Here is a 24111-nt window from a genome sequence, read left to right on the forward strand (position 1 = left end):
GTGCTCACAAGAGTGGGTGGCCCAATGGAAAGAGCTCTGAACTGAGAGTTGTAGAAAGACATGGCTTCTGGTTTCACCTCTGGTGCTATTTAGCTGCGTGACCTTGAGCAAAGCACAACTTCTCTAGACTTAAGAGTTATCATCCTTTAAAAAAGTGGATTAGAGTTCAGATCTTTAACCGGACTGTAAGCCCTTTGATGATAGAGGCTGTATCTGATTCATAGTCAGTTTCATCACAGAGTAGGCCCTCAAATTATTGAATGAGTAAGCACACCACTCTCTTGGAGCTGAGACTGTAGGATTCTAGTTCCAATGGGAGGTTCCAAAAAGCAGAGCTGGCATTTTTCTTCATTTTTTTTCTTTGTTAGTGAAAAAAAGCATGTGAAGTTTTGTTTTCTAACTTACCTACTGATCTTATATAGCATTTATAGTATGTAAAAATTTTAAAAACATTAACTCATATACAGCCATCATAGGAGCAGGGAGTATTACTATAGCTATTTTATAGATGAGAAAATCAATGGAAAGAGGGGCTAGGACTTTTGCCCAGGATTACATAGATAATAATTGGGGAGCTGGGATTAGAATCTCAGCAGTCTGGCTCTAAAGTCCACTTTCTTATCTAATTGGTTATATAAGATTAAAACATTTAATGGTCATAGCTAACATCTTCAGACTACTGAAATATGGGGACTCTTATAATAGAAATGGAATCTCTAAATTTAAAACAGCAGGAGAGTTTATAAAGTCACTAGTAGCCCTAACTGGTTTGGCTCAGTGGATAGAGCGTCAGCCTTCGGACTCAAGGGGCCCGGGTTCGATTGTGGTCAAGGGCATATACCTGGGTTGCGGGCACATCCCCAGTGGGGGGTGTGCAGGAGGCAGCTGGTCGATGTTTCTCCCTAGTCGATGTTTCTAACTCTCTATCCCTCCCCCTTCCTCTCTGTAAAAAAATCAATAAAATATATATATTAAAAAAAAAAAAAGTCACTAGTGACTATGTTGGAAATAAACAGAGACATATACTACCTTAACATTGTACAATTCATTCCTGTTTGCATTTTAACCCCAGCCATGCTACTGTAATAACCACAACAATGCTATTTAGCCAGGACTAATTTTTAAAGTGATACTGAGTTTTCTTTTCTTATTCAATACATATGTATATAAATCCATGGACATATTTTTTTATATATCATGGTGGTGTAAAATAATCTTTCACTAATTTGTATTACAGTCAACCAATTTAAAACTGTCTTCCTTGCTCTGGTGAAATATATCATTAACAGAATAATGTTCAAGATTAGCCTATATGGCCTGAGATTTTCTGGTAAAAGCTCTGTTGCATTGTCTACAGTTTGAGCTGCCATTCCTTGGCTCTGTGGTATTAGTCTGAGAAGATACTTGAAATACATAGCTTTGAACCCAATATAATTTGTGTTGGTCCAGGAGCTCTGTACTCCTGGCTGCTCAGACTGACACTGAACCTTTATTCCAAATAAGCCTTTGTATCTTAAATAGCCACTGCAGTTATCTTTAAACATCTGACTAGGTCTGCTTGATAACTGGCCAGAGGCATTGAGTGATTCATTCAGTCAACATTTACTGAGGGTCTATTAGGCTGTGAGGACATAAAAGTGAATACAATTCAGTTCCTGCTCTCAAAGAGCTTATAAATAAATGTGTTGAAGACAGAAATATGTTTGGATCCTGAGACTTAAAAATGTTTTATTTCAAGCAAATGTCTTAGAAGAAATCAGGATTGGAAATGAAGGACTAGATTAGATTATTCTCAGAAGAAGGAAACAATGTTGCTGGAAGCAGCTGGAAAGATCAGCCCAAGAGTAAAGAAAAAGTGAGGTTGGTTGAAAGAATCCTATATAATAAAAGGCTAATATGCAAATCGACCAAAAGGCGAAAATGACTGGTTGTTATGATGCGCACTGACCATCAGGGGCAGATACTCAATGTAGGAGCTGCCCCCTGGTGGTCAGTGCGCTCCCACAGCGGGAGCACTGCTCAGCCAGAAGCCAGGCTCATGGCTGGCGAGCACAACAGTGGTGGTGGGAGCCTTTCCCACCTCTGCGGCAGCACTAAAGATGTCCAACTGCAGGAAGCGGGCCTAAGCCAGCATTTGGACATCCCCTCAAGGGCTCCCAGACTGCGAGAGGGCGCAGGCCAGGCGGAGGGGACCTCCCCCCCAAGTGCACGAATTTCATACACTGGGCCTCTAGTATAGTCATAAAGGAGTGGAATGGGCTGTGTGTTCAGAATGCAGGAGAGAACTGAGTTTGGGCTTGTAAATGGCATAGCTTCAGTTTGGACTTGTAAATGGCATGGTAACACACTGATGACCTGAAGCGAAGAGGGACCTTGAAGCAATACAGTGTTAAGACAAGCTTTTAAGACAGAATTAGATTGAATCCCAGCTTCTCAGTATGTGACTTTGGGCACATTACTTAACCTCTCCAAGCCTCACTTTCCTCATCCATTGAATGAGGATAAAACAGAATAAGGATTGGTGTGAGAATAAAATATCATGCATGTAAAGAAAGCACTTAGCACCTAAAAAGTCCTCAACATGTGTGAGTTGTTAATATGACTGTTAAAGAAAAGACCTTGTTTGTCCAGTGACCATAGGGGTAGATGGTGATACCAAGGCTTGGATTGAAGGTAGAAGCAAAGGGAACTGGCAGGACAGGAGAACTGGGTTACCTCTTTATGGCCTTTGGTTGGGGATCTCTCCAAATGGAGCTGAAGGAAGTACCAGCTGCAAAAGCGGGTGGGCCCATCAGCATGCCTGAGAATGCCCTAGTGTGGATCAGCTGTGGTCAAACAGCTTCACAACCTGTGAACTGCCTTGTATAAATGTACTGCCATGTATAATAATAGACATACGTATATATGCACATATATGGAATCTGAAAGGATAAACATTAACCTTAATTGGCAATTTCCAGGAAGGGAGGAGGAACTGTGGGAGGGGAAGAGGGAGATTGAGAACTTGTTTTTTGTTTTTTTTTCCCTTTATACCTCTATGACTTTTTCATAATGAAAATGAGTTTATATGTTGGGTAAAAAGAATTGAAAAGAAAACCAATATGCTTACAAAAAGAAGAAAGAAGGTGAAAAGTTACCTGCAGAAATTGCTTGCGATCCAAGTCCTGGCTCCCTGATGCCTGGTTAAAGCCACAGCCTACAACAGAGCACTGGGTTAAAGGTCCTGAAGAAAAGAGGAAGTGAAATGTTTGGTGTCCATGTTGTGTGTGCCAGTTCCACAGGGCAAGGCATGTAGCAGGCAGTTCCCACTGGTATGGGAACTTCTTTTCCAGGCACCCACTCCAAGGCCCGAAAAGTTCAACAAGTACATGGAACATCAGAGATCTTCGGTAAATGCTGAATTTACTCCGAGGTTTGCTGACGCCCATACAGCTTCTCTGGGCAGCCTCCAGAGACAGGAGCCCAGCCCAGCCCTCAGTGCCCTCTCCGTCCTGCTCTTCTGGGCCGCCAGCAGCCCTCTCTCTACCCGAATTGTGGCCCTTCCCAAGCCTGCGTCCCAGCCCCGCCCCTCTCTCTGGACGCATCTCTGGGCCCCATCATCACCAGGCGCCGGGCCCTCCCTCCCGCCCCCCCTTTCTCCTCCCTCCTTCCTTCCCTCCCTTCCTCCTACTCTCCCTCCCTCCCAGCTCCTGCACCAGGAAACGGCCTGGATCCCGGCAGCCAGCGGCCTGACCCGTGAGATCCCTAACCTGGCAGGCAGGAGGGATTGGAGACAGGCTGAGGGTTGGGGTGAGGGAGGAGCTGGGCCTTTGGGCTGCACTGGGGGGAGACCGGAGTAGAGATGGTGTCAGCAGGAAGCCCTTGGCCCTGGGTTTCCCGGGAGGACAGTCATTAAACATGGATTCGGCCACACAGCTGGTAGAGCGTTGGAGGCAGGGGCCTGGTCCTGGGAGCTGCAATCCCAGCCTTTCTCAGCCCAGACCCTAATCCCTGGCCTTCCCCACCTGGCTCTGATATCCTCCTCCCCTTCCCAGGGCTCCACGCAGGCCAGGAGGATGAAAGGCCCCAGCTGGGGGCTCCTTGCCACCAGTGCTGGGTCCTAAGAGCTGCCATCCAGGCTGGGTGAGTGTGCCCCTCCTTCTCTGCCCCTGGCAACCCTTGGTTCCCCCACCTTTCCCTTCGGCCCGTCTCCTCCCCCATCTTGTGCCTCTGCCAGCATCTTCACATCTTACCTCTGGGGAGGTTCTAAGCCTCTTCTCTAGCCAAAAGGTGTGTACTACAGAGCGGGGTTTGTAGGGGTATCATAGAACTGCTGTTGTCTTATTATGGGTAAAATCTAAAGTAGTTTTAAATTAAATTTACTTGTTTACATTTAATAACAAGTAAATTTAATTTAATTTGTTGTTGCCTCTCCCTGCCTAGTGGTCTCTGAACATTCCCTCCCACCTCCCTTCCTGTCTCACTGGGTTGGCCAAACCTGAAATGCCCCATTCTGTTTCTCTGACTATATATATTCATGCTAGTCTTTTATCCTTGACCTTTACAGCCGCCCGGATGGCGACCCCAGCCTCGGCCCCAGACACACGGGCTCTGGTGGCAGACTTTGTAGGCTACAAGCTGAGGCAGAAGGGTTATGTTTGTGGAGCGGGTCCCGGAGAGGGCCCAGCAGCTGACCCGCTGCACCAAGCCATGCGGGCAGCTGGAGATGAGTTCGAGACCCGCTTCCGTCGCACCTTCTCTGATCTGGCGGCTCAGCTGCATGTGACCCCGGGCTCAGCCCAGCAACGCTTCACCCAGGTCTCTGATGAACTCTTCCAAGGGGGCCCCAACTGGGGTCGCCTTGTGGCCTTCTTTGTCTTTGGAGCTGCTCTGTGTGCTGAGAGTGTCAACAAGGAGATGGAGCCACTTGTGGGACAAGTACAGGAGTGGATGGTGGCCTACCTGGAGACGCGGCTGGCCGACTGGATCCACAGTAGTGGGGGCTGGGTAAGAAGCTTCTCAGTTGCTGCTCTGCACATCCCTCTGCAAAGCTGGTCTCCAGGAGGGGCGTGGGGTGGGGGGTGCTCTGGCTGGAGGCTGGGAAGCTGTGCTGGGAATGAATGAGGCATGGGGGCTGAGACACCCTATTTGGGTGGAATCAGATGCCCTCGCTATGGGCATGACGCAGGATGCTGCACTCTAGGGCTGCCATGTAGTCATCACTGGATGGGCACATGGTCTAAAGCAGAGAACAGAATCCATAGTACCCATGGGAGTGCCAGCAGACAAATGGCATCCAGACGTCATTTTACACTTGAGTACATGGGCATGGGGGGAGGAATCAGGGACGGGTGGTGGTCAGGCAAGTCTAGTCAGAGGATGCCAGTTCTGAGTAGAATTTTTAAATATTTTTTTTTAGCACAATTTTTGTCCAAGGAAAGGTTGGGATTCACTTGAGGCAGGGAAGGCAGATAAGCCAAGCACTCATGGGGGATGAGAGGGGACTGCAGCCAGTTAGCTTTGGCCAGAGTGGGGCTGGGTATGGGGTAGTGCTTGCAGTGAATGGAACTGGAACTCTCCCTCTCCTCTTTTCTCTACTCTTTCCTCTCCTGATATCCCTTTCTCCTTCTTTCTCTCCTGCTTCCCTTCTCTCCCACAGGCGGAGTTCACAGCTCTATACGGGGACGGGGCCCTGGAGGAGGCTCGACGCCTGCGGGAGGGGAACTGGGCCTCAGTGAGGACAGTGCTGACGGGGGCCGTGGCACTAGGGGCCTTGGTAACTGTAGGAGCATTTTTTGCTAGCAAGTGAGAAAGTCCAGGGCCAAGTGGGGCTAGGTGTGCCGGGGGACAGTAGAACAGGAACAGAACAGAGAATGCCCTTGAAAGAAGTGGGGTGAATGGATGGGCATGGAACTAGGATGGGAAGGGGCAGGGTAGTGTGTGAGGGAACTGAGTGTGCCAGGCAGGCAGTTGGAAGAGTGAACTGGAAACCTTGGGGAATGTATTGGGAAAGTCAGGGGCCAGGAGATGGAGTCATTCCAGGGGGAGGGGGAGGTGGGAGGGATCATGCCTGTGGGTATAGGCACAGGAAACTCGCTGGAGCTCAGTTTGCAGCCCCGAGGAAGGTGGACTTGCATAAGGGGCTGGCATCTCCATTGGATGAGTGGGATTTGGGGAGAACACGGGAGGCACGTCCCTTTGAATGGAAGCTCAGATTCTCAGGTGATAGGGAGAGGCGGCTGTGACAGGGGGCTGCTTGGACATGCGTGTGCATGTGCATGCTGGGCTGCTTGTCTAATCTGGTGGTAGTGGGATTCTTTAAAGAGAAAACATTCCCTCTTGCAGTGGCAAGAACAGGGGCAGTTCTCTGCCCCCCTCTCAATCCCCCCCCTCCCTCCTTCCCTTGTCCTGTTGCCTCAAGGCTGAGGGAGAAACACTGTATACAGATGAAGGCTTCGGTCACTTCTCTGCAGAAAGTCGTTAGCAGGGCTTTGGAGAGAAGTGCAGTTCTACAGCTGGCCTTGTTCCTTCACGGTCCCCCTTCCTTGTGCATCATGCACTTGCTGCTGCCTCCTGGGCTCTGACAGAAAGGCAGGGCTGCGGAGCCTGCAGTGGGTAGAGGCTTTGGTAGCTGGACCTGCCTGCCGCCTTCCTCTCCCACTGGGGTACACTGGTGCCTAAAGTGTCCCCTATCTCTGGGACCTTATGTTCCCAAACTTAAACTCTAAATTGGGGCTCTAATTAATTTTCCTTCTGAGTGTAGACGTACACGCTGATCTAGAATACAGTCTGGGTCCTGCACTATGTCTCAGTGAGACTGTTGATGCCTTGAGAGGAACATTCCAGCTCTGAAACCTATGGGTGTGAGGGTGATGTGTACTCCGTGCCTGGCCTGTTCCGTGTGGTGGGCTTTGGTGCTGCTTTATCAAGGGCCAGGTGTATGGGTTCTAGAGTACCTACCATGATCTGGAAGCATTTATCTTTTCTTTGAAGCCACGCTATTTGCTTGGGTGTTGTTTGTACCTCAGAGTCTGCGAATGTTAACTTTAGAGCTCACAGCCTTCTAGAACAGATTCAGATTATAGCTTTTTCTTTTGAGAAAGAAATGATTTCACTCCAAATGCATGCCCTGAGCCAGACCTCACTGCTGCACTTTCTAAGGTGCTAAAATTGCTGCTCTCCGATGCTGACTTCTCCATACACAGTGCTCTAGAACCCTGCCCTTGATCCTGAGCACTGATCAGCTTAGCTAGACCATGGTTAACTCTTGGAGATTTTTCACTTGGTCCCAGAAGGTGGCAACCTAGTTGTACTCACTAGAATGTGGGACCAAAATTGGCCTCAGGTGGTTAGCCCAAACTTTTATGCTTGAGAGAGGGCTGCACTTTTTAATGGTATTTATGGGGGAGGTGGTAGGCTGCATGTGCCACTTGGTCTGCCATGAGTATGCTGATGCTAGAAACTCAGAGCGGCTCTGTGGCAGGCCACTGGGGTGGGGGTGGGGGTGGGTCTCTGACTTGCTCAGGACAAACTAGGCCAGTGGTTTTCAAACTGCTTGGCAGAGCCCCAACATTTCCTAGGGGTTGCCTCAGGAGTCCTTGGGGAAGATGAAGGTGAAAGGGGAGGGTGGCACTCTGAGCAGGCTGGCTACTTGCCCTCAAACAGAACAGCTCTCCTTGTAGTTGTCTTACACGTCGGGGTTCAGGGTAAGATTTTATTTGCATTAAGGGGTTTGCTGCTGAAAAAAAGTTAGAAAACCACTGACTAGACCATCAGCTCCAAATTGGAGCCTGTGCTCCCCCAGATTTGGGGCAGACTCGTCACCCTACCCTCTACTACAGGGTGCCTTTCCATGTTAGCTCTTCTGGGGGGCCTTTAGCAAACAGGGGCAGTGGGGACCATGGTAACTGAGATGCCCTACTCTGAGGCCTTCACACCTGGGTGGAAGGAGAGGCTGTATTCTGAAAGTGTAAGGGGGTTGGTATGGATTCCTAGAAGCATAGCTTGGGTGGGACCACAGTGAGCTGTTTTGAACTATCTTGCCCTTCTTGAGGGGCAATGGAAACCCCAGAGAATCTTCTGTCAGGGAAAAGTAGAGACTCTTCTAGAGCCATAGAGTTCCTTGGGATTAGTTCTTGGCCAGGAAGCCTGAGTATGGCTCCCAATTTTTAAACCCATTCCTTTTTTTTTTTTTTTTTTTTAAATAAGGGAAATAAATCTAATTGCTATTTTTCAGAGATTAAATAGGCGGAGAGGGTGTTTCCTTCTCTCCAGAGCCCAAAGGGACAAATAGGGACTGCTTAGGCCAAGGAAGGAGCAGAAGTAGAGCAACTGGGTCCTGCGATTATGAAGCCCACTCCCCACTTATTCTAGGGCATACACTATTTTACTTTTTTAAATCATAAAATGGCAGGAGAAAGATTTGGTTAGTTTAGAAGAAAAGAAAAAGCTCTATAAATATAAATATATATTCCTGTATTTTTATTTAATAATTTATAAATACCAAGTTCGTTTGACTTTTATTTTTGTGTAATATGTAATGGTTGTATTAAAAATAAATAAATAAAGCCCAGAAGTTTAATGAGAAGGACTGATCAGGGTTTGTGACTTCTACACTGTGTAGCCTGGGGTCAGGGTGTTTCTTGATCCAATCATCTCGACATGCCCTTTGTTAAAGGCAAGAACTGGAGTAATAGAGATTTTGGAAGTGTTGAATAGGAAATCAGAGTTGTTCCCCTGTCCTCCCACTTGGGTCAAATGCCCAAAGCCAAGAACTCCATCTGTGCCAGCCCAAGCCTTAAGAGGTTGTGTGTATGCTAGTATGGTACTTTGGGACGGCACAAATAAAACCTACCAAATATCTTTGTATGATGGCAGTCAAGTCCCCAGTTGTGTTCAAACTCTAATCAGAAGTGTGTGATAGTGAGCATTTCTCCCCAATATACCCTGTTGCCTACTTTAGACTTAAGTCTGGCAAAAATGAAGTTCCTGCTTCCTTTTCTGATCCCTGGAGACAATTGGTTTCGGACATTTTAATGCAAACTGCTAAGTTGGATGGAAACGATAGGAATTAGCCCATCCTTCTGTACTTCTAGTCCAGGACCACATCAAAATCATGTCTGCCAGGAATAGTGGTCCTAATTTTAAATTACAAGCAGGAATTTTCTAGTCTTTCTAGAATCCAATGCAATAAAATATTTGGGTTTATGTGTTAAAATTGTAGAAAGAAATACATTGCTTAGAGGCATCCAGGGTTGCATTTCCATTCTCTGTAAAAAAAAATATACAGGGCAGGCCATCTTAAAATCTGAGAGTGGCTTGGTGAACATGGCACCAGGGGAAAGGGGAATTAGATGCTCTTAATAGTTAATACCATCAAGCTATGATAGCTAGTGCATTTATCTCCACTGCAGTGTTATTGGTTTAATAATTGATTGATTGATATTTGCCAAAAAGCAACATCTTACTAGAATACTCAAAAGATAAAACATGGGAAAATACAGATTTTTAAAATAGGGAAAATTGAAATATTATAATAAAATGAAAGCAAAAGGAAAATTAATACACAGAAGGCATTCTTTAAGCAGTTTTCCCAAATATTAAAACGAGGCTATGAATTCAGTTCTGAGCTTCTTGGCAGCAAAGACAAATTAGAAAACACAATGAGATTCACATTCATGTTAGGATTTGTAAAAGTACATCAGTTCCCAAGATGGGCAAAAAGTTTGTGGCTCTTCTGAGAAGACACTGAGTGATATCAAGGACACCACAATCTATAATACCTGAGAACAAATATGCTGAATTTTGCACCACTGTTTCTTATAGAAATGCCAAATGGGGATTCAGTAGGCCCTAAGCTTGTTTAACTAGGTTCATCACAATTTGGCCAAAATATGCTCTATGATGCTACAGTTTAATACTGGGATACATTTTAGACTAAATGGACAGGTGGATTGTTTACCTTTCAGTTTTCTGTGAATGTTATTTCTCCAAATGGCATTTTTGGTTAAAGTTAAGCAACATTTAGTTAAAATTTTAGCAAGTTGATGGACTGTAGATATTCTGTTTTTAAGACTAGATCCTTTGAAAACTTTAAAAGCTGCCTTAAATGTGGATAGAGGTGAGATATAAATTACAATATTCTAAAAATCAACCAGAAAACAATATAATGAAATATTATATAGTTCTTCATTCAGTCATTCATGTAGCAAAACATTCAAACATCTTTTGTGTGTTAAGCATAGTTCTAGGCACTGAAGTAGAGAAGTGAATAAACAAGCACAGATTTCTGCTATCATGTTACTTACATTCTAGTAAGAGAAACAAACAACAGGTAAATAAATCTCACCATATTCACGAACATAACATTTCATGTTAGGTGACAAATGCTATGAAGAGCCTAGCTGGTTTGGCTCAATGGGTAGAGGGTCTGCCTGCAGACTGAAAGGTCCCAGGTTCAGTTCCGGTCAAGGGCACATGCCCGGGTTGTGGGTTCCATCCCCAGTGGGGGGCGTGCAGGAGGCAGCCAATCAATGATTCTCTCATCATTGATGTTTCTCTCTCCCTCTCCCTCTCTGAAATCAATAAAAATATATCTTTAAAAAATGCTATGAAGAAAAATAATTCATTAGGGCAGGATTGGAAGGTGTACCTATGTATAGATTTCAAATTTAAATAGAGTGGTTAGGAAAGGCCTCATTTCTAAGGTGACGAGTAAAGTCATTAAAAATGAAATTGGAGCCCTAGCTGGTTTGGTTTAGTGGATAGAGTATCATCAGCCTGCGGACTGAAAGGTCCTGCGTTCGATTCCGGTCAAGGGCACATGTACGGCTCAATCCCCAGTAGGGGGTGTGCAGGAGGCAGCCAGTCGGTGATTCTCTCATCATTGATGCTTCTCTCTCTCTCTTTCCTTCCTCTCTGAAATCAATAAAAATATATTTTTTTAAAAAGGAAAAAATAATATATACAGTATGTTCCCAAAAATAAACAAATAAATGTGTGCACACATGCCTCTATATGTATTTTTGTGTTGAAAATTTAAGGAAGGGTATATACCAAAATATCAGTAGTGATTATCTCTGGGTGGTGGATTTTATGGGTGATTTTGTTTTATTCTTTTTGTTGTCAGTATTTTCTGATGTTTTTCAAAATGATGTTTTTATTGCCCAGGTGGCATGGGTCAGTGGTTGAATGTCAACCTATGAATCAGGAGGTCATGGTTCGATTCCCGGTTAGGACACATGCCCAGGTTGCGGGCTTAATCCCCAGTGGGGGTCCTGCAGGAGGCAGCTGATCAATGATTCTCTCTCATCATTGATGTTTCTCTCCCTCTCCCTTCCTCTCTGAAATCAATAAAAATATATTTTAAAAATATGGTTTTTTTTGCCCTGACTGGTTTGGCTCAGTGGATAGAGCGTCAGCCTGCGGACTCAAGGGTCCCGGGTTCGATTCCAGTCAAGGGCATGTACCTTGGTTGCAGGCACATCCTCAGTGGGGGGTATGCAGGAGGCAGCTGATCGATGTTTCTAACTCTCTATCCCTCTCCCTTCCTCTCTGTAAAAAATCAATAAAATATATTTTTTAAAAAACAACTAAAAAACTAAAAAAAAAAATGTTTTTTATTGCATTTATTTATTTATTTATTTATTTATTTATATTGGTTTTAGAGCAAGAGGAAAGGAGAGGGAGAGAGAGATAGAAACACTGATGCATCAACATATATTGGCTGCCTCCTGCATGCCCCTACCAGGGATCGAGTCTGCAACCCGGGCATGTACCCTGACTGGGACTGCTTGGTGCATGCCTTGACCCTCAACCACAGCCACACAGGGCCAGGCTATTTTCTCATATTTTCTGATATTTTAATAAGGAATACATAATTCTGGTACAGTATATTAAAACAAGTTTTTCAGGTACAAAATTTTTAAAAAGTTAACCAAACAGACTGGAAATTAATCAGCCCAACAGAGGTTCCTTCTCATTTAAATGGCCACCCCACTTATTAGTATATACAAGGGAAGACCTAGGGATTGAAATAGGTAGGGCCAGACTTTGACTAGAGAGAATTGGAGTCTGGCCCCGCAGGTGTGGCTCAGTGGTTGAGCATCGACCTATGAATCAGGAGACCATGCTTTGATTCCGGGTCAGGGCACATGATCAGGTTGCAGGCTCCATCCCCAGTAGGGGGTGTGCAGGAGGCTGCTGATCAATGATTCCCCCTAATCACTGATGTTTCTCTCTCCCTCTCCCTCTCTGAAATCAATATATATATATATATATATATATATATATATATATATATATAATTTTTTTTCTTTTTTAAAAGAAAGAGTCCTAGCTGGTTTGGCTCAGTGGATAGAACATCTGCCTGCAGACTAAAGGCATGTACCTCGGTTGCAGGTTCGATCCCTGGCCCTGACTGGGAGGCAACCAATCAATGTATCTCTCTCACATTGCTGTTTCTCTCTGTCTCTCCCCCTCCCTTCCACTCTCTCTAAAATTCAGTGGAAAAATATCCTCCAGTGAGGATTAATAACAAAAAATAAAATATCTTAAAAAAAAAAAAAAGAGCTCTGTCTGGTTTGGATCAGTGGATAGAGCATCGGCCTGCGGACTGAGGGGTCCCAGGTTCAATTCCGGTCAGGGGCGCATGCCTGGGTTGCAAGCTGGATCCCCAGTAGGGGGCGGGTAGGAGGCAGCTAATCGGTGATTCTCTCTCATCACTGATGTTTCTCTCTTTCCCTCTCCCTTCTTCTCTGGAATCAATAAAAAATAACAAGTAACAAACAAAAAAAAGAAAGAAAGAATTGGAGCCTGCTTTAAAATAGAGTAAGTGATCAATCTCTAAGGTTCTATATTAACACTGTCCAATATCCTCCTATATAATAAAAGGCTAATATGCAAATCAACTGAATGTCAGAATGACCAGTTGCTATGACAGGCACTGACCACCAGGGGGCAGATGCTCAACGCAGGAGCTGCCCCCTGGTGGTCAGTGCACTCCCACAGGGGGAGTGTGCTCAGCCAGAAGCCAGGCTCATGGTTGGCGAGCACAGCGGCGGTGGCAGGAGCCTCTCCGGCCTCTGCGGCAGTGCTAAGAATGTCTGACCGATGGCTTGGGCCCGCTCCCTGCAGGAACATCCCCTGAGGGCGCAGGCCAGGCTGAGGGATCGCCCCCACACCAGTGCACAAATTTTGTGCACCAGGCCTCTAGTAAATATAATACAAGCCACAGATGTAGTTTTACATTTTCCAATAGCCTCATTTAAAATAAGCCAGTGTGGCTTAGTTGGTTGGAGCATTGTCCTATGCACTGAAAGGTTGTGGGTTCAATTCCTGGTTAGGGCACATACCTAGGTTGTGGGTTCGATTCCCAATTGGAGTGCATTCAAGAAGGCAACAGATTGATGTTCCTGTCTCACATCAATGTTTCTCTCTTTCCCTCCCCCCCCCTCTAAAATCAGTAAGTAGGTCCTCAGGTGAGGATTAAAAAAACAAACAAAACCCAGTAAAACTAATTTTAATAATATTTTATTTAACCCAGTATATAAAAACTTATAATTTCAATCTATAATTAATATTAAACAATTAAGTTATTTTATAGTCTCTTTTTCATACTAAGTCATTGAAATTGGGTGTATATTTGACACTGCCAGTACATCTCATTTTAGACTATTCATTGCTTCATGGGCTCAGTACCCATGTGTGACTACTAGTAGTTCTAGATTATAGAGAATTATTGTAGCCGGTAAAAATTTCAAAGCAGAGCTCTGGCCAGGGAGCTCAGTTGGTTAGAGCATCATCCCAATACTCCAAGGTTGCGGGTTTAATCCCCCATCAGGGCACATACAAGAATCAACCAATGAATGCATAAATAAATGGAACAACAAATAGATTTTCTTTCTCCAAAACCAATCAATAAATAAAATTAAGCAAAAAGAAAATTTCAAAGCAGGAGTCAAAAATGGGCATGGAACTACCAAGAAGCCAAGTATTTATGTTTAGTGAGAAAACTTTTCCCTTCCAGACAAAACTGGAGATATCCTCATTCATTTTACTAATTTAATTCTCCTTTTTGCAATTGCACTGACCATTCACTTCTATTAACACATTTTTCCTTCTTGAGCACATCACTGAGTTTCAGTTTTCCCAAAATTCTTCAGCTCTCTATTGATAGGTTATTACTGAAGGAAAATAATATACATAATGGGTGGGTCTCATATTATTACATATACTAACTTAAAAAAAATTCTCAGAGTCATCTCTTTGATGTTCTTTATACATTAATAACAGGCAGGAAATCAGATTTTACAGATGATTCACTTAGTTACCACTCATTGAGCACACAGGGATAGGGAATGGGTAAATATCAGTAAGGTGGTATCCATGCCTTCTAACAGGGAAGTATCTTTACAAGTCACCATTCAAATATCTTTTTTAATGTGTTTGAAAAAGTAATCATGCTTATTAGAGTAAGTTTGGAAGTTGGCGTTTTTACAAATTTTAAATAGGCCCCCTCACACACACACACACACACACATCACCACCACACAAAAAAATAATAATATGATATTGTGGAAAAATTTTAGAACATAGAAAATTATAAAGAAGATGATCAATCATAATCCTACTACCCGGAAAGAACCACTATTAATGTTTTGGCATATTGCTTTCCCATCTTTTATCTGTGCTTATATTTTATGATCATACCTATACATAATGTATACTCCAATTCTGATTATTATATAGCAAGCATTTTTCTTTATCATTAAAATATTTTGAAGGTATAATGACTATGAAAAATTACATCTATGTTTGTACAATAATTCTCCTGAAAATGCCCACTTGGACATTCAAGTTGTATACATTTTTTTCAATTTGATGGATATTTTAATTCTCAAATATTTTCCCAGTTTTTAGATTATTTGTTAATGAAATATGTTTTAATTGATTTTAGAGAGAGAGGGAGGCAGAGGGAGAAAGAGATAGAAACATCAATGATGACAGAGAATCATTGATCGGCTGCCCCCTGCACGTCCCTTACTGGGCATCCAGCGTGCAACCCGGGTATGTGCCCTGACCAAGAATCAAACTATGCTCTAGTTCACACCCACCAGGCTAGATTATTTCTTTAGAACAGATGATAAGAAACACAGTTGCTGAGTTAAGAATTTCAACATTTCTTTTTCTTTCTTTCTTTTTTTTAACACCAAGCAACTTACAGGGCTACTGCTTCAAGAATTTCAACATTTTAAAAGCTTTTGGTGCCCTAACCGGTTTGGCTCAGTGGATAGAGCATCGGCCTGTGGACTCAAGGGTCCCAGGTTCGATTCCGGTCAAGGGCATGTACCTTGGTTGCAGGTACATCCCCAGTAGAGGGTGTGCAGAAGGCAGCTGATCGATGTTTCTCATTGATGTTTCTAACTCTCTATCCCTCTCCCTTCCTCTCTGTAAAAAATTAATAAAATATATTATATTTTTTAAAAAAGCTTTTGGTACATACTGCCAAAGACAAGACTATACTGGTTCTTGTTCCTTTTTACCCCCAATACCTAATTTTTTGGGTTTTTTAAAAATAAGATATACATAGTTTTAGTCATTCTTTATATACAATTTTGCATTCTACTTTTTTGGACTAACAAAAATGTTTATGTTATCACACACTATGTGTAAACCTTTTATTTTTATTTTGTTGGTTAATCCTCACCTGGGATCTTTTTCTATTGATTTTTAGAGAGAGTGGAAGGGAGAGGGAGAGACAAAGAGAAACATCAATGTGAGAGACACATTGATTGTTTGTCTTCTGTACGCACCTCGACCAGGGCTGGAGAACCTGCAACCAAGGTACGTGCCCTTGACTGGGATCGAACCTGGGACCCTTCAGACTGAGGGCCAACGCTCTATCCACTCAGCCAAATCGGCTAGGGCTGTGTAAACCTTTTAACACTCCGGTGTGGGGTGAATTTCCCGCCAAAATATAAGATGGCGCGGGCAATTATTTAGGTTTCCCGCGCAAAATCAGGGATTTTTATGATACCTATTACCCCAATGGGTATGAAACGGTTCGCATACGCAGGTAGGTATCTTTGTGAACGGCAAACAAACAAATATTTGGTAATACGCAGTTACAATCGGCCCGAGTTTACACGTTTCCCGCACTCCACCGCAAATCTATATGAACCGAGCGAGTTAAGACGGCTCCCGCGGAGTACGCGCAATTCACGCGAGCCGACTTAACTCGTTTCCCCCACTCCAAGTGTTAATAGGTACATAATAATCTTTAGATGTATTATAGTTTGCCTACACACTTGTCTATTGTTGGAACTTAGTTTTTTTCCAGTTTCAGCATCAGATATAATGTAATCTTTGTGTTTTAAAACAAACCTTACAGTAATTTTGATAGATCTGAACTTTGAAAACTGACTTTTAATTCCCTGCTCACTTCTAATTAGTTTCATGACTTGGGCAAGTTACTTTACTTTTTCCTCATCTGTAAAAAAGATATGGTTTTGGAAATACTTCCTAAGGTGGTCATGAGACTGCAATGAGATAATATAGTAAAGAGGCTAGGATCATGCCTGTTACAAAATCAAGTGCTCAACAAAATTAGGAATGAAGGCATTTAAAAAAATCCCATTTCTCTTCATTGGTTTGATTAGATTAAACTAGGTCCCAATAAAACACCCAAATCTTTATTGGATTAAGTACAGTATAAAAGGTTTTTCTTCCAGTGAACTCACATTGTAGAGCTTGTCTTCTGTGCTGAATTTAGTTCTCCCAGACCACTGAAGCTGATGAAGAAATTTTCAGGGAAATGTTTAGAGGACTGTGACTGTCACTCTGCTCCAAGTTCCCCTGTTTCTGAGGTAAGGATTTGCGAGAAAAAGTGAGTGAGGGGGGAAGAGTGGGGTATACTGAGAAGCTTGTGACTTTTGTTTTTGCAAACAGGGATGTCCTCTAGTCCAAATCCTCCTGCTCCTATTGGGGTTGTTTAATTATTTGGTTGGGCTCGTGTTAAACTGGCTTTCAAACCGTAGCTTGGTCTGGCTACAAACATCCCTCTTGCCGACTTAGCACCTCCGTTCTTTCATTCTTAACAAATGCATAGGCTCACTATCGAAATATGGCAACCCTGCCTTCCAGGACTAGGTCTCGCTAGTATCTAATAGTGCAACAGTGTGGTGGGATCCTGACTGGAGAAAGTCCTCTGGGGTCTGAAGGAGGGTTTGGGGGCTGGGAAAGCACTGAAGATGAAGGGTGGTACCCAGAGCCCCAGTCAATGCATCCTTTGTCAGCAAACATTATTGGACACTTAACTATGTCTAGGTATATTGCCCCACAGGGGAGATGCAAACATAAATAGGAACCGGCCTCTTATCTCCAAGCTCTGAGGACCTAGTTAGGAAACGCAACACAACATAATTAAGGTCACAGTGAAGCAGTCCTCCCCCCCGCCCCCCGCCCCTCCACCATGGGAAAGGGGGGAGTCTAGTGGAAGGCTTCTCAGAAGAGGTTTGCAACGGTCTTGTTGAAGAGGAGCTGCAGGTACGGAGGCACCGACGGGTGCAGGTACACGCACTGCAGCGAGTGTGGAAATAACATTTGCATAGTAGTCTAGTCCTGAGGTCTGTAAGCCACGGTGGCCTGGACAGCAAGGGGGAGCAAACTCAGTCTGGGAGTTGTGCTGATTGGAGGGGCGACCTTGGAAGCCGAGAGACCCATTACGGGGACAGAGCAAAAAGTCCAAGGAAGATAAGGAAGAGGCGAAACTGGGACATGCGCAGAGGTCTTGGAAAATACGTCCGTGCAGGAAGACGGAACGGAAAGAACTCGTGCCTGGTAGCTCTGGAATAAGGATTCCTCCCTGCTTGTTTGGGAGACTTGGTGGATGGTAGTACCAATAACTTGAATGGCAAAAGCAAGCTCCTTCTTGGGGACCTCCATTCAGAACCCTCCATTTCAAGCAATATCCCAATCTGCGGGTGCTTTTCTGGTCAGGAGACCAGTTGCCAGAAACCGCCGCAATGCGTCCGGCTCGTACCTTCCAACAGTTGGCAACCAGTAGTGTCAAATGGTGGCCACTTTAAGACTAGTCATGTGACCTGCGTTTTCCCGTGCGGTAAGCCCCGCGTGCCATTTGGGGGCAAGGTTCATCCATCAAAACGGATGTCAGCCCTTCGCGAGCCAATCGCCATCTGAGACTGGGCCACTGCGTCCAAGCAATCGGAAGATTGGTCCTTGCCACTTGTCTAGCCAGCGACCAATCACGAAGCGGCATATACCTCGTGCACCCGCCCATAAACGGAAGAAGCAGGAAAGTCGTCACAGCGTGGCGGTATTGTTACCTAAGGACTTGAGAAGAGGTGGGACGCGTGTTGATTGACTGGCCGATTTCACCTACCGGGATTTGAGAATTTGGAGCAATCCCCCGCCTCAGAGGTGGGGTCTTATTTGATTGCCAAGTAACATTCCCCAATGGAGTCTTAGCTCGTAGTGACGGGCAGGCTGCTTGACTAATGAGTCGTCGGCGTGGCCCGCACAGCTCTCCAATCGCTGGGCGGCGGGCCCCAGTCTGAGCGGCGATGGCGGCGGCGGCGGCGGCGGCAGCGGCAGCGGGGGCTGCGGGCGGTCGGGGCTCCGGGCCGGGGCGGCGGCGCCATCTTGTGCCCGGGGCCGGTGGGGAGGCCGGGGAGGGGGCCCCGGGGGGCGCAGGGGACTACGGGAACGGCCTGGAGTCTGAGGAACTGGAGCCTGAGGAGCTGCTGCTGGAGCCCGAGCCAGAGCCCGAGCCTGAAGAGGAGCCGCCCCGGCCCCGTGCCCCACCGGGCGCCCCAGGCCCTGGGCCTGGCTCGGGAGTCCCCGGCAGCCAGGAGGAGGAGGAGGAGCCGGGACTGGTCGAGGGGGACCCGGGGGACGGCGCCATTGAAGACCCGGTGAGGGAAGGAGGCGAGCGAGCTGGCCGCGGACCGGCCGTGTCACGGGAGGCCCAGGGCCCGGGCGGGGGGTGCGGGTGGGCGGGGAATAACGTGGCTGGGGCCGGGCCCGGATCCTCGGCCGCCTGGAGAGGCCCGGCCGGGTGGATTCGGGCGTCATGGGTGCCTAGTGTTGTTGCACAGAAGATTGCCTGCGTTTCTTCTCGTCATGACCCTCGCGTGTGGTGAGGGAAATGGCCGAGCACCGCTGGGCCGCGTGCCGTGCGAGAGCAGGCAGAGCCCTGCGGTGGTTCCTCTTCAGCTCTTCTCCATACCTTCCCCACTCATTGTAGGAGCTGGAAGCGATTAAAGCTCGCGTCAGGGAGATGGAGGAAGAAGCCGAGAAGCTAAAAGAGCTGCAGAACGAGGTGGAGAAGCAGATGAATATGAGTCCACCTCCAGGCAATGGTGAGTGGCTGGCGCTTGCACGCGGAGCCGGTGCCCGGATGGGAAGGGTTATGCGGGATGTGATGGACTGGACCTTGGAGCTGCTTGTCGGCAATTGCTGAGCGGGTGCCGGCGGGCATAGTCCATTGTGTATTCCGTTGACCTTTGTGAAGCAAGCTGTTTTGGTGAGGGTAGTGGGTGCCTCCCTTTGTCCCTGTTACAAATACTATATTTCTTTGTTCTTAGTCTACCTCTACCCTTTGTGGAGGTTGCCAGCTGGCATTTGACCTTCAAGCGTAATAGTTCTTCCTTAAATTGGTGACTCTTTAGTTAGGAGTCCTGAGATAAACCGCTCAGCTGCAGGGGCTTCCCCTTTAATCAGATCATTTCAACCAAACCTATTCGTTAGGGACTTGACTTGGGAATGGGAGGGGATTCCTGTACTGTTTTCTTTGATTTTTTTTTTTTTTTTTTAAAGAATGTATTACCCTATTTCTTCATTTGGCTAATATTTAGTGAGAACCTACTGTGTGCTAGGCACTATTTTAGGCAATGGGTACAGCAAAGAATGAACCAAAATCTTCGTGTTCACTAGTGATGATGGTGGTGGTTCATATATTGGTCAAGTAAAAAGCAATTTTTTTTTCTCCTCCAAAGCTGGCCCAGTGATCATGTCTATCGAAGAGAAGATGGAGGCTGATGCCCGTTCCATCTATGTTGGCAATGTATGTACTAAGGCCCAGATTGGGGGTGGTGGGAGGTCCTATTTTGGGGAGTCATTTAATAGAAGCCTTGAAAGAAACATCTCTAGGATAGGTGATAGATTTGGGGGCTGAGGGAGTGTTGGGAGGTGGTAAAAAGTAATAGCAATCAGCAGAGCCTCTGGGGTTGGAAAGAAAAGAGAACCAGATTTGATGTACTTTCCTCTATCAGTGATGGCGAACCTATTGAGCTCGGCACGTCAGCATTTTGAAAAACCCTAACTCAACTCTGGTGCCGTGTCACATATAGAAATTTTTTGATATTTGCAACCATAGTAAAACAAAGACTTATATTTTTGATATTTATTTTATATATTTAAATGCCATTTAACAAAGAAAAATCAACCAAAAAAATGAGTTCGCATGTCATAGGTTCGCCATCACTGCTCTATATGGATAACGTATACCTGAAAGGCTAAGCAGTGTATCTATTGAGGTGGGAATTTATCCAGTACCTTTGAAATGTACCCTCCCTTCAAATATATATGTGTGTGTGTGTGTGTATGTATGTATGTATTTATATATCCCCACAGGTGGACTATGGTGCAACAGCAGAAGAGCTGGAAGCACACTTTCATGGCTGTGGTTCAGTCAACCGTGTTACCATACTCTGTGACAAATTTAGTGGCCATCCCAAAGGGTAAGTGTGGAAGTATGTTGGGGTCATTTTAGTCACAATTTAAAAATAGATTATTTTAGCCCTAGCTGGTTTGGCCCAGTGGATAGAGTGTTGGCTTGTAGACTGAAGGGTCCTGGGTTTAATTCTGGTCGAGGGTACATACCTCAGTTGTAGGCTCCGCCCTGGTACGGGTGCTTGTAGGAGGCAACCAATCCATGTGTTTATCTCACATCAGTATTTCTCTCTGCCTTTCCCTCTCTCTTCCACTCTCTAAAAATCAATGGAAAAATACTCTCAGGTGAGGATTTAAATAAATAGATAAAAACAAGTAGATTTTATATTGAGGATTAAGTTAACTAGCTGTTCCAACAAGTGTCCTTTGTCTTTTTTAAAAAAATATATTTTTGTTGACTTCAGATAGGAAGGAAGAGGGAGATAGAGGGATAGAAACATCAGTGATGAAAGAGAATCATTGATCGGCTGCCTCCTGCACGCCCCCTACTGGGGATGGAGCCCGAAACGGGGCGTGTGCCCTTGACCAGAGTCGAACCCAGACCCTTCAGTCTGTAAGCTGACGCTCTGTCCACTGAGCCAAACCGACTAGGGCTTAACGCATTAATGTTGATGTACGGGGGTGGGCAAAAGTAGGTTCACAGTGGTGGGTATGGAAGAATATATAATACAAGAATAAACTTGCTTACTCACAACTGTAAACCTACTTTTGCCCATCTCTGCATTTCAGAGGCTGCACATAAATGCTTTCAGGGGCCAGACAAAATAAAGATGAAGGCTAGATATGAATGGGATCATGAACTGGAAGGGGAGGGGCAGCTTCTGCTTCGCCTTACCTGGTTCTGTCTTATAGAAATTCAGGCCCTGTATACCCTGTTTTACAATTTTCTAAGAGTAGCTGGACATTTTGATTAAAATTTTTCATTAAAAATTATTTGACCAGCTGGCTGGTATGGCTCAGTGGTTGAGCATCAACCAAGAGGTCACTGGTTCGATTCCTGGTCAGGGCACATGCCCAGGTTATGGGCCAATCAATGGTGTTTTTCTCATTGATGATTCCATCTTTCTCTCCCTCTCTCTCTAACAATTAATAAAAACATTAAAAAATTTTTTTGACCAATAATTTAAAGGGTGAACACATTGTACCCAAACAAAGCATGCCTGCAAGGTTGAATTTTACCTATGAGCTACTGTTTGCATTCTCAGATAGCTAAAGTCTCACTTTTTTGCAGGTTTGCATATATAGAGTTCTCAGACAAAGAGTCAGTGAGGACTTCCCTGGCCTTAGATGAATCCCTATTTAGAGGAAGACAAATCAAGGTAAGCCCCATGCTCACTGCTATTTTGGTTCTATGTAAACTCTCCAGGTTGACTTAAGCTCTATATTGTACATCCTTCGCTCAGGTAATCCCAAAACGAACCAACAGACCAGGGATCAGCACAACAGACCGGGGTTTCCCGCGAGCCCGATACCGTGCCCGGACCACCAACTACAACAGTTCCCGAGCTCGATTCTACAGTGGTTTTAACAGCAGGCCCCGGGGTCGTGTCTACAGGTCAGGATAGATGGGCTGCTCCTCTCCCCCACTTCCCATGAACCTTTATGTTTACTTCTCTCCTGATCTGAGTAACCTTCCCTAACCCTCCCCTTGGTCTCCAGGGACTTGGTCTCCTGCCTGTGCAGGGTGAGGAAGGTAGTTGCAGGCCAGGCCAGGTGGCCAGTCTCATCATTTTTTTCTGGAGCAGGAATTGGTCATAAGGGCTGGATTTCTCCACTCTGTCCTGAGAGATGCTTCTTCCCCCAGCATGATTTTCCTTGAGAGTTGGTGGCAGTGAATGGGTTTACACAGAAAGTCTGGAAGAACAGGGCCTCAGAGCAGCGAAAGTACTGCTTGGACATTTTTACTTTTCCCAGTTAGGGAGGGGTTGACGTTTGAAGGTTCCTTGGAAGAATACCAGAGGCTAGTTGATCCTCCTCAACAACCATGAGGGAGGATATTGAGATATTTACTCTTTAACTGAGCCAGTCTTGCGGTGCCCATGTTGCTTTACTTCTCTTTTCACTTAAATAGGTAAGTTAGGTGTACAGACCTGGGCTTTTCATAGTGTTTACCTATCTGCTCCCAGGAGGTGGGTTCTGTTGGTGAGGGCCGAGAGTGTAGACCTGTGGAGAATTGAGAAAACTACAGACAAGGAGTCCTTTTCCTTGCTCTTTTGTCTCAGGTGCACTTCTCTATTGCTACTGTTTGGAGAAGTATTTTGTTAATTCCCCCCTCCCATTTGCCAGCTGTGTCACTGTTTCTGAGATTGTGGGGTCAGTTTTAGAATACTTGGAAATTTTCTTTGCCCCCCTTCCCTTCACAGTAACTGGGGCGAGGGCCCATGGGGAGGGGCTTGTACTGAGCTATCTAGTGATTGTGTTAACACCTAACTCTCCTTCTTTCTTCCAGGGGCCGGGCTAGAGCGACTTCATGGTATTCCCCTTACTAAAAAAAGTGTGTATTAGGAGGAGAGAGAGGAAAAAAAGAGGAAAGAAGGAAAAAAAAAAAAAGAATTAAAAAAAAAAAAGAAAACAGAAGATGACCTTGATGGAAAAAAAATATTAAAAAAAAAAAAAAGATATACTGTGGAAGGGGGGAAAATCCCATAACTAACTGCTGAGGAGGGACCTGCTTTGGGGAGTAGGGGAAGGCCCAGGGTGTGGGGCAGGGGGCTGCTTATTCACTCTGGGGATTCGCCATGGACTCGACTCAACTGCGCAAGCTGCTCCCACTGTTTCCCTGTCCCACTTCACCCCTTTGGGGGCTGCTCAAGGGTAGGTGGGCATGGATGGTAGGAGGGATTTTTTTTTAAACCCAGGGCTCTGGAAGGACACCAAACTGTTCTGCTTGTTACCTTCCCTCCATCTTCCTCACTTTCACAGTACCCTCCTGCCTGCTCCTGTCCTGCCAGGTTAACCACCCACCCCACCCTTCTTTTCTGGCGCCCTGCTCCTTCAGATTGCCTGGTGATCTATTTTGTTTCCTTTTGTGTTTCTTTTTCTGTTTTGAGTGTCTTTCTTTGCAGGTTTCTGTAGCCGGAAGATCTCCGATCCGCTCCCAGCGGCTCCAGTGTAAATTCCCCTTCCCCCTGGGGAAATGCACTACCTTGTTTTGGGGGGTTTGGTGACTTTTTTTGTTTTTCAGTTTTGTTTTTTTTCCCTTTGCTTTTTTTTTTTCTTTCCCTTTTATTTGGAGGGAATGGGAGGAAGTGGGCACAGGGAGGTGGGAGGTGGATTTTGTTTATTTTTCTAGCTCATTTCCAGCGGGTGGGAGTTTTTTTAAAATGTGTCATGAATAAAGTTGTTTTTGAAAATAAAAATTGTTCGGCCTTTTGAGTGTAA

General features: G+C 45.3%; 1 protein-coding gene across 4 annotated transcripts; it reads left to right on the forward strand.

Moving 5' to 3' along the window:
- The first annotated feature begins 3653 nt into the window (after positions 1-3653).
- PABPN1 (poly(A) binding protein nuclear 1) lies at positions 3654-24111 on the forward strand. 4 transcript variants are annotated; one of them, XM_070426649.1, is made up of 9 exons: positions 3654-3735; positions 4035-4122; positions 4547-4986; positions 19244-19358; positions 19995-20062; positions 20632-20738; positions 21962-22049; positions 22134-22285; positions 23180-24111. In XM_070426649.1, the coding sequence occupies exons 3-9, from the start codon at positions 4555-4557 to the stop codon at positions 23217-23219; spliced, it is 1002 nt and encodes a 333-aa protein (XP_070282750.1). In that variant the 5' UTR covers positions 3654-3735; positions 4035-4122; positions 4547-4554; the 3' UTR covers positions 23220-24111. The 4 variants fall into 4 exon arrangements, with proteins under 4 accessions (XP_070282750.1, XP_070282737.1, XP_070282743.1 ...); XM_070426629.1 differs by lacking the exons at positions 3654-3735; positions 4035-4122; positions 4547-4986 and adding an exon at positions 18561-18911; XM_070426636.1 differs by lacking the exons at positions 19244-19358; positions 19995-20062; positions 20632-20738; ... (1 more) ...; positions 22134-22285; positions 23180-24111 and adding an exon at positions 5639-8847.

Source organism: Myotis yumanensis, unplaced genomic scaffold (genome assembly GCF_028538775.1).
Source record: "Myotis yumanensis isolate MYYU_CA2020_CCGP unplaced genomic scaffold, mMyoYum1.0.hap1 SCAF_1, whole genome shotgun sequence".
NCBI lineage: Eukaryota > Metazoa > Chordata > Mammalia > Chiroptera > Vespertilionidae > Myotis > Myotis yumanensis.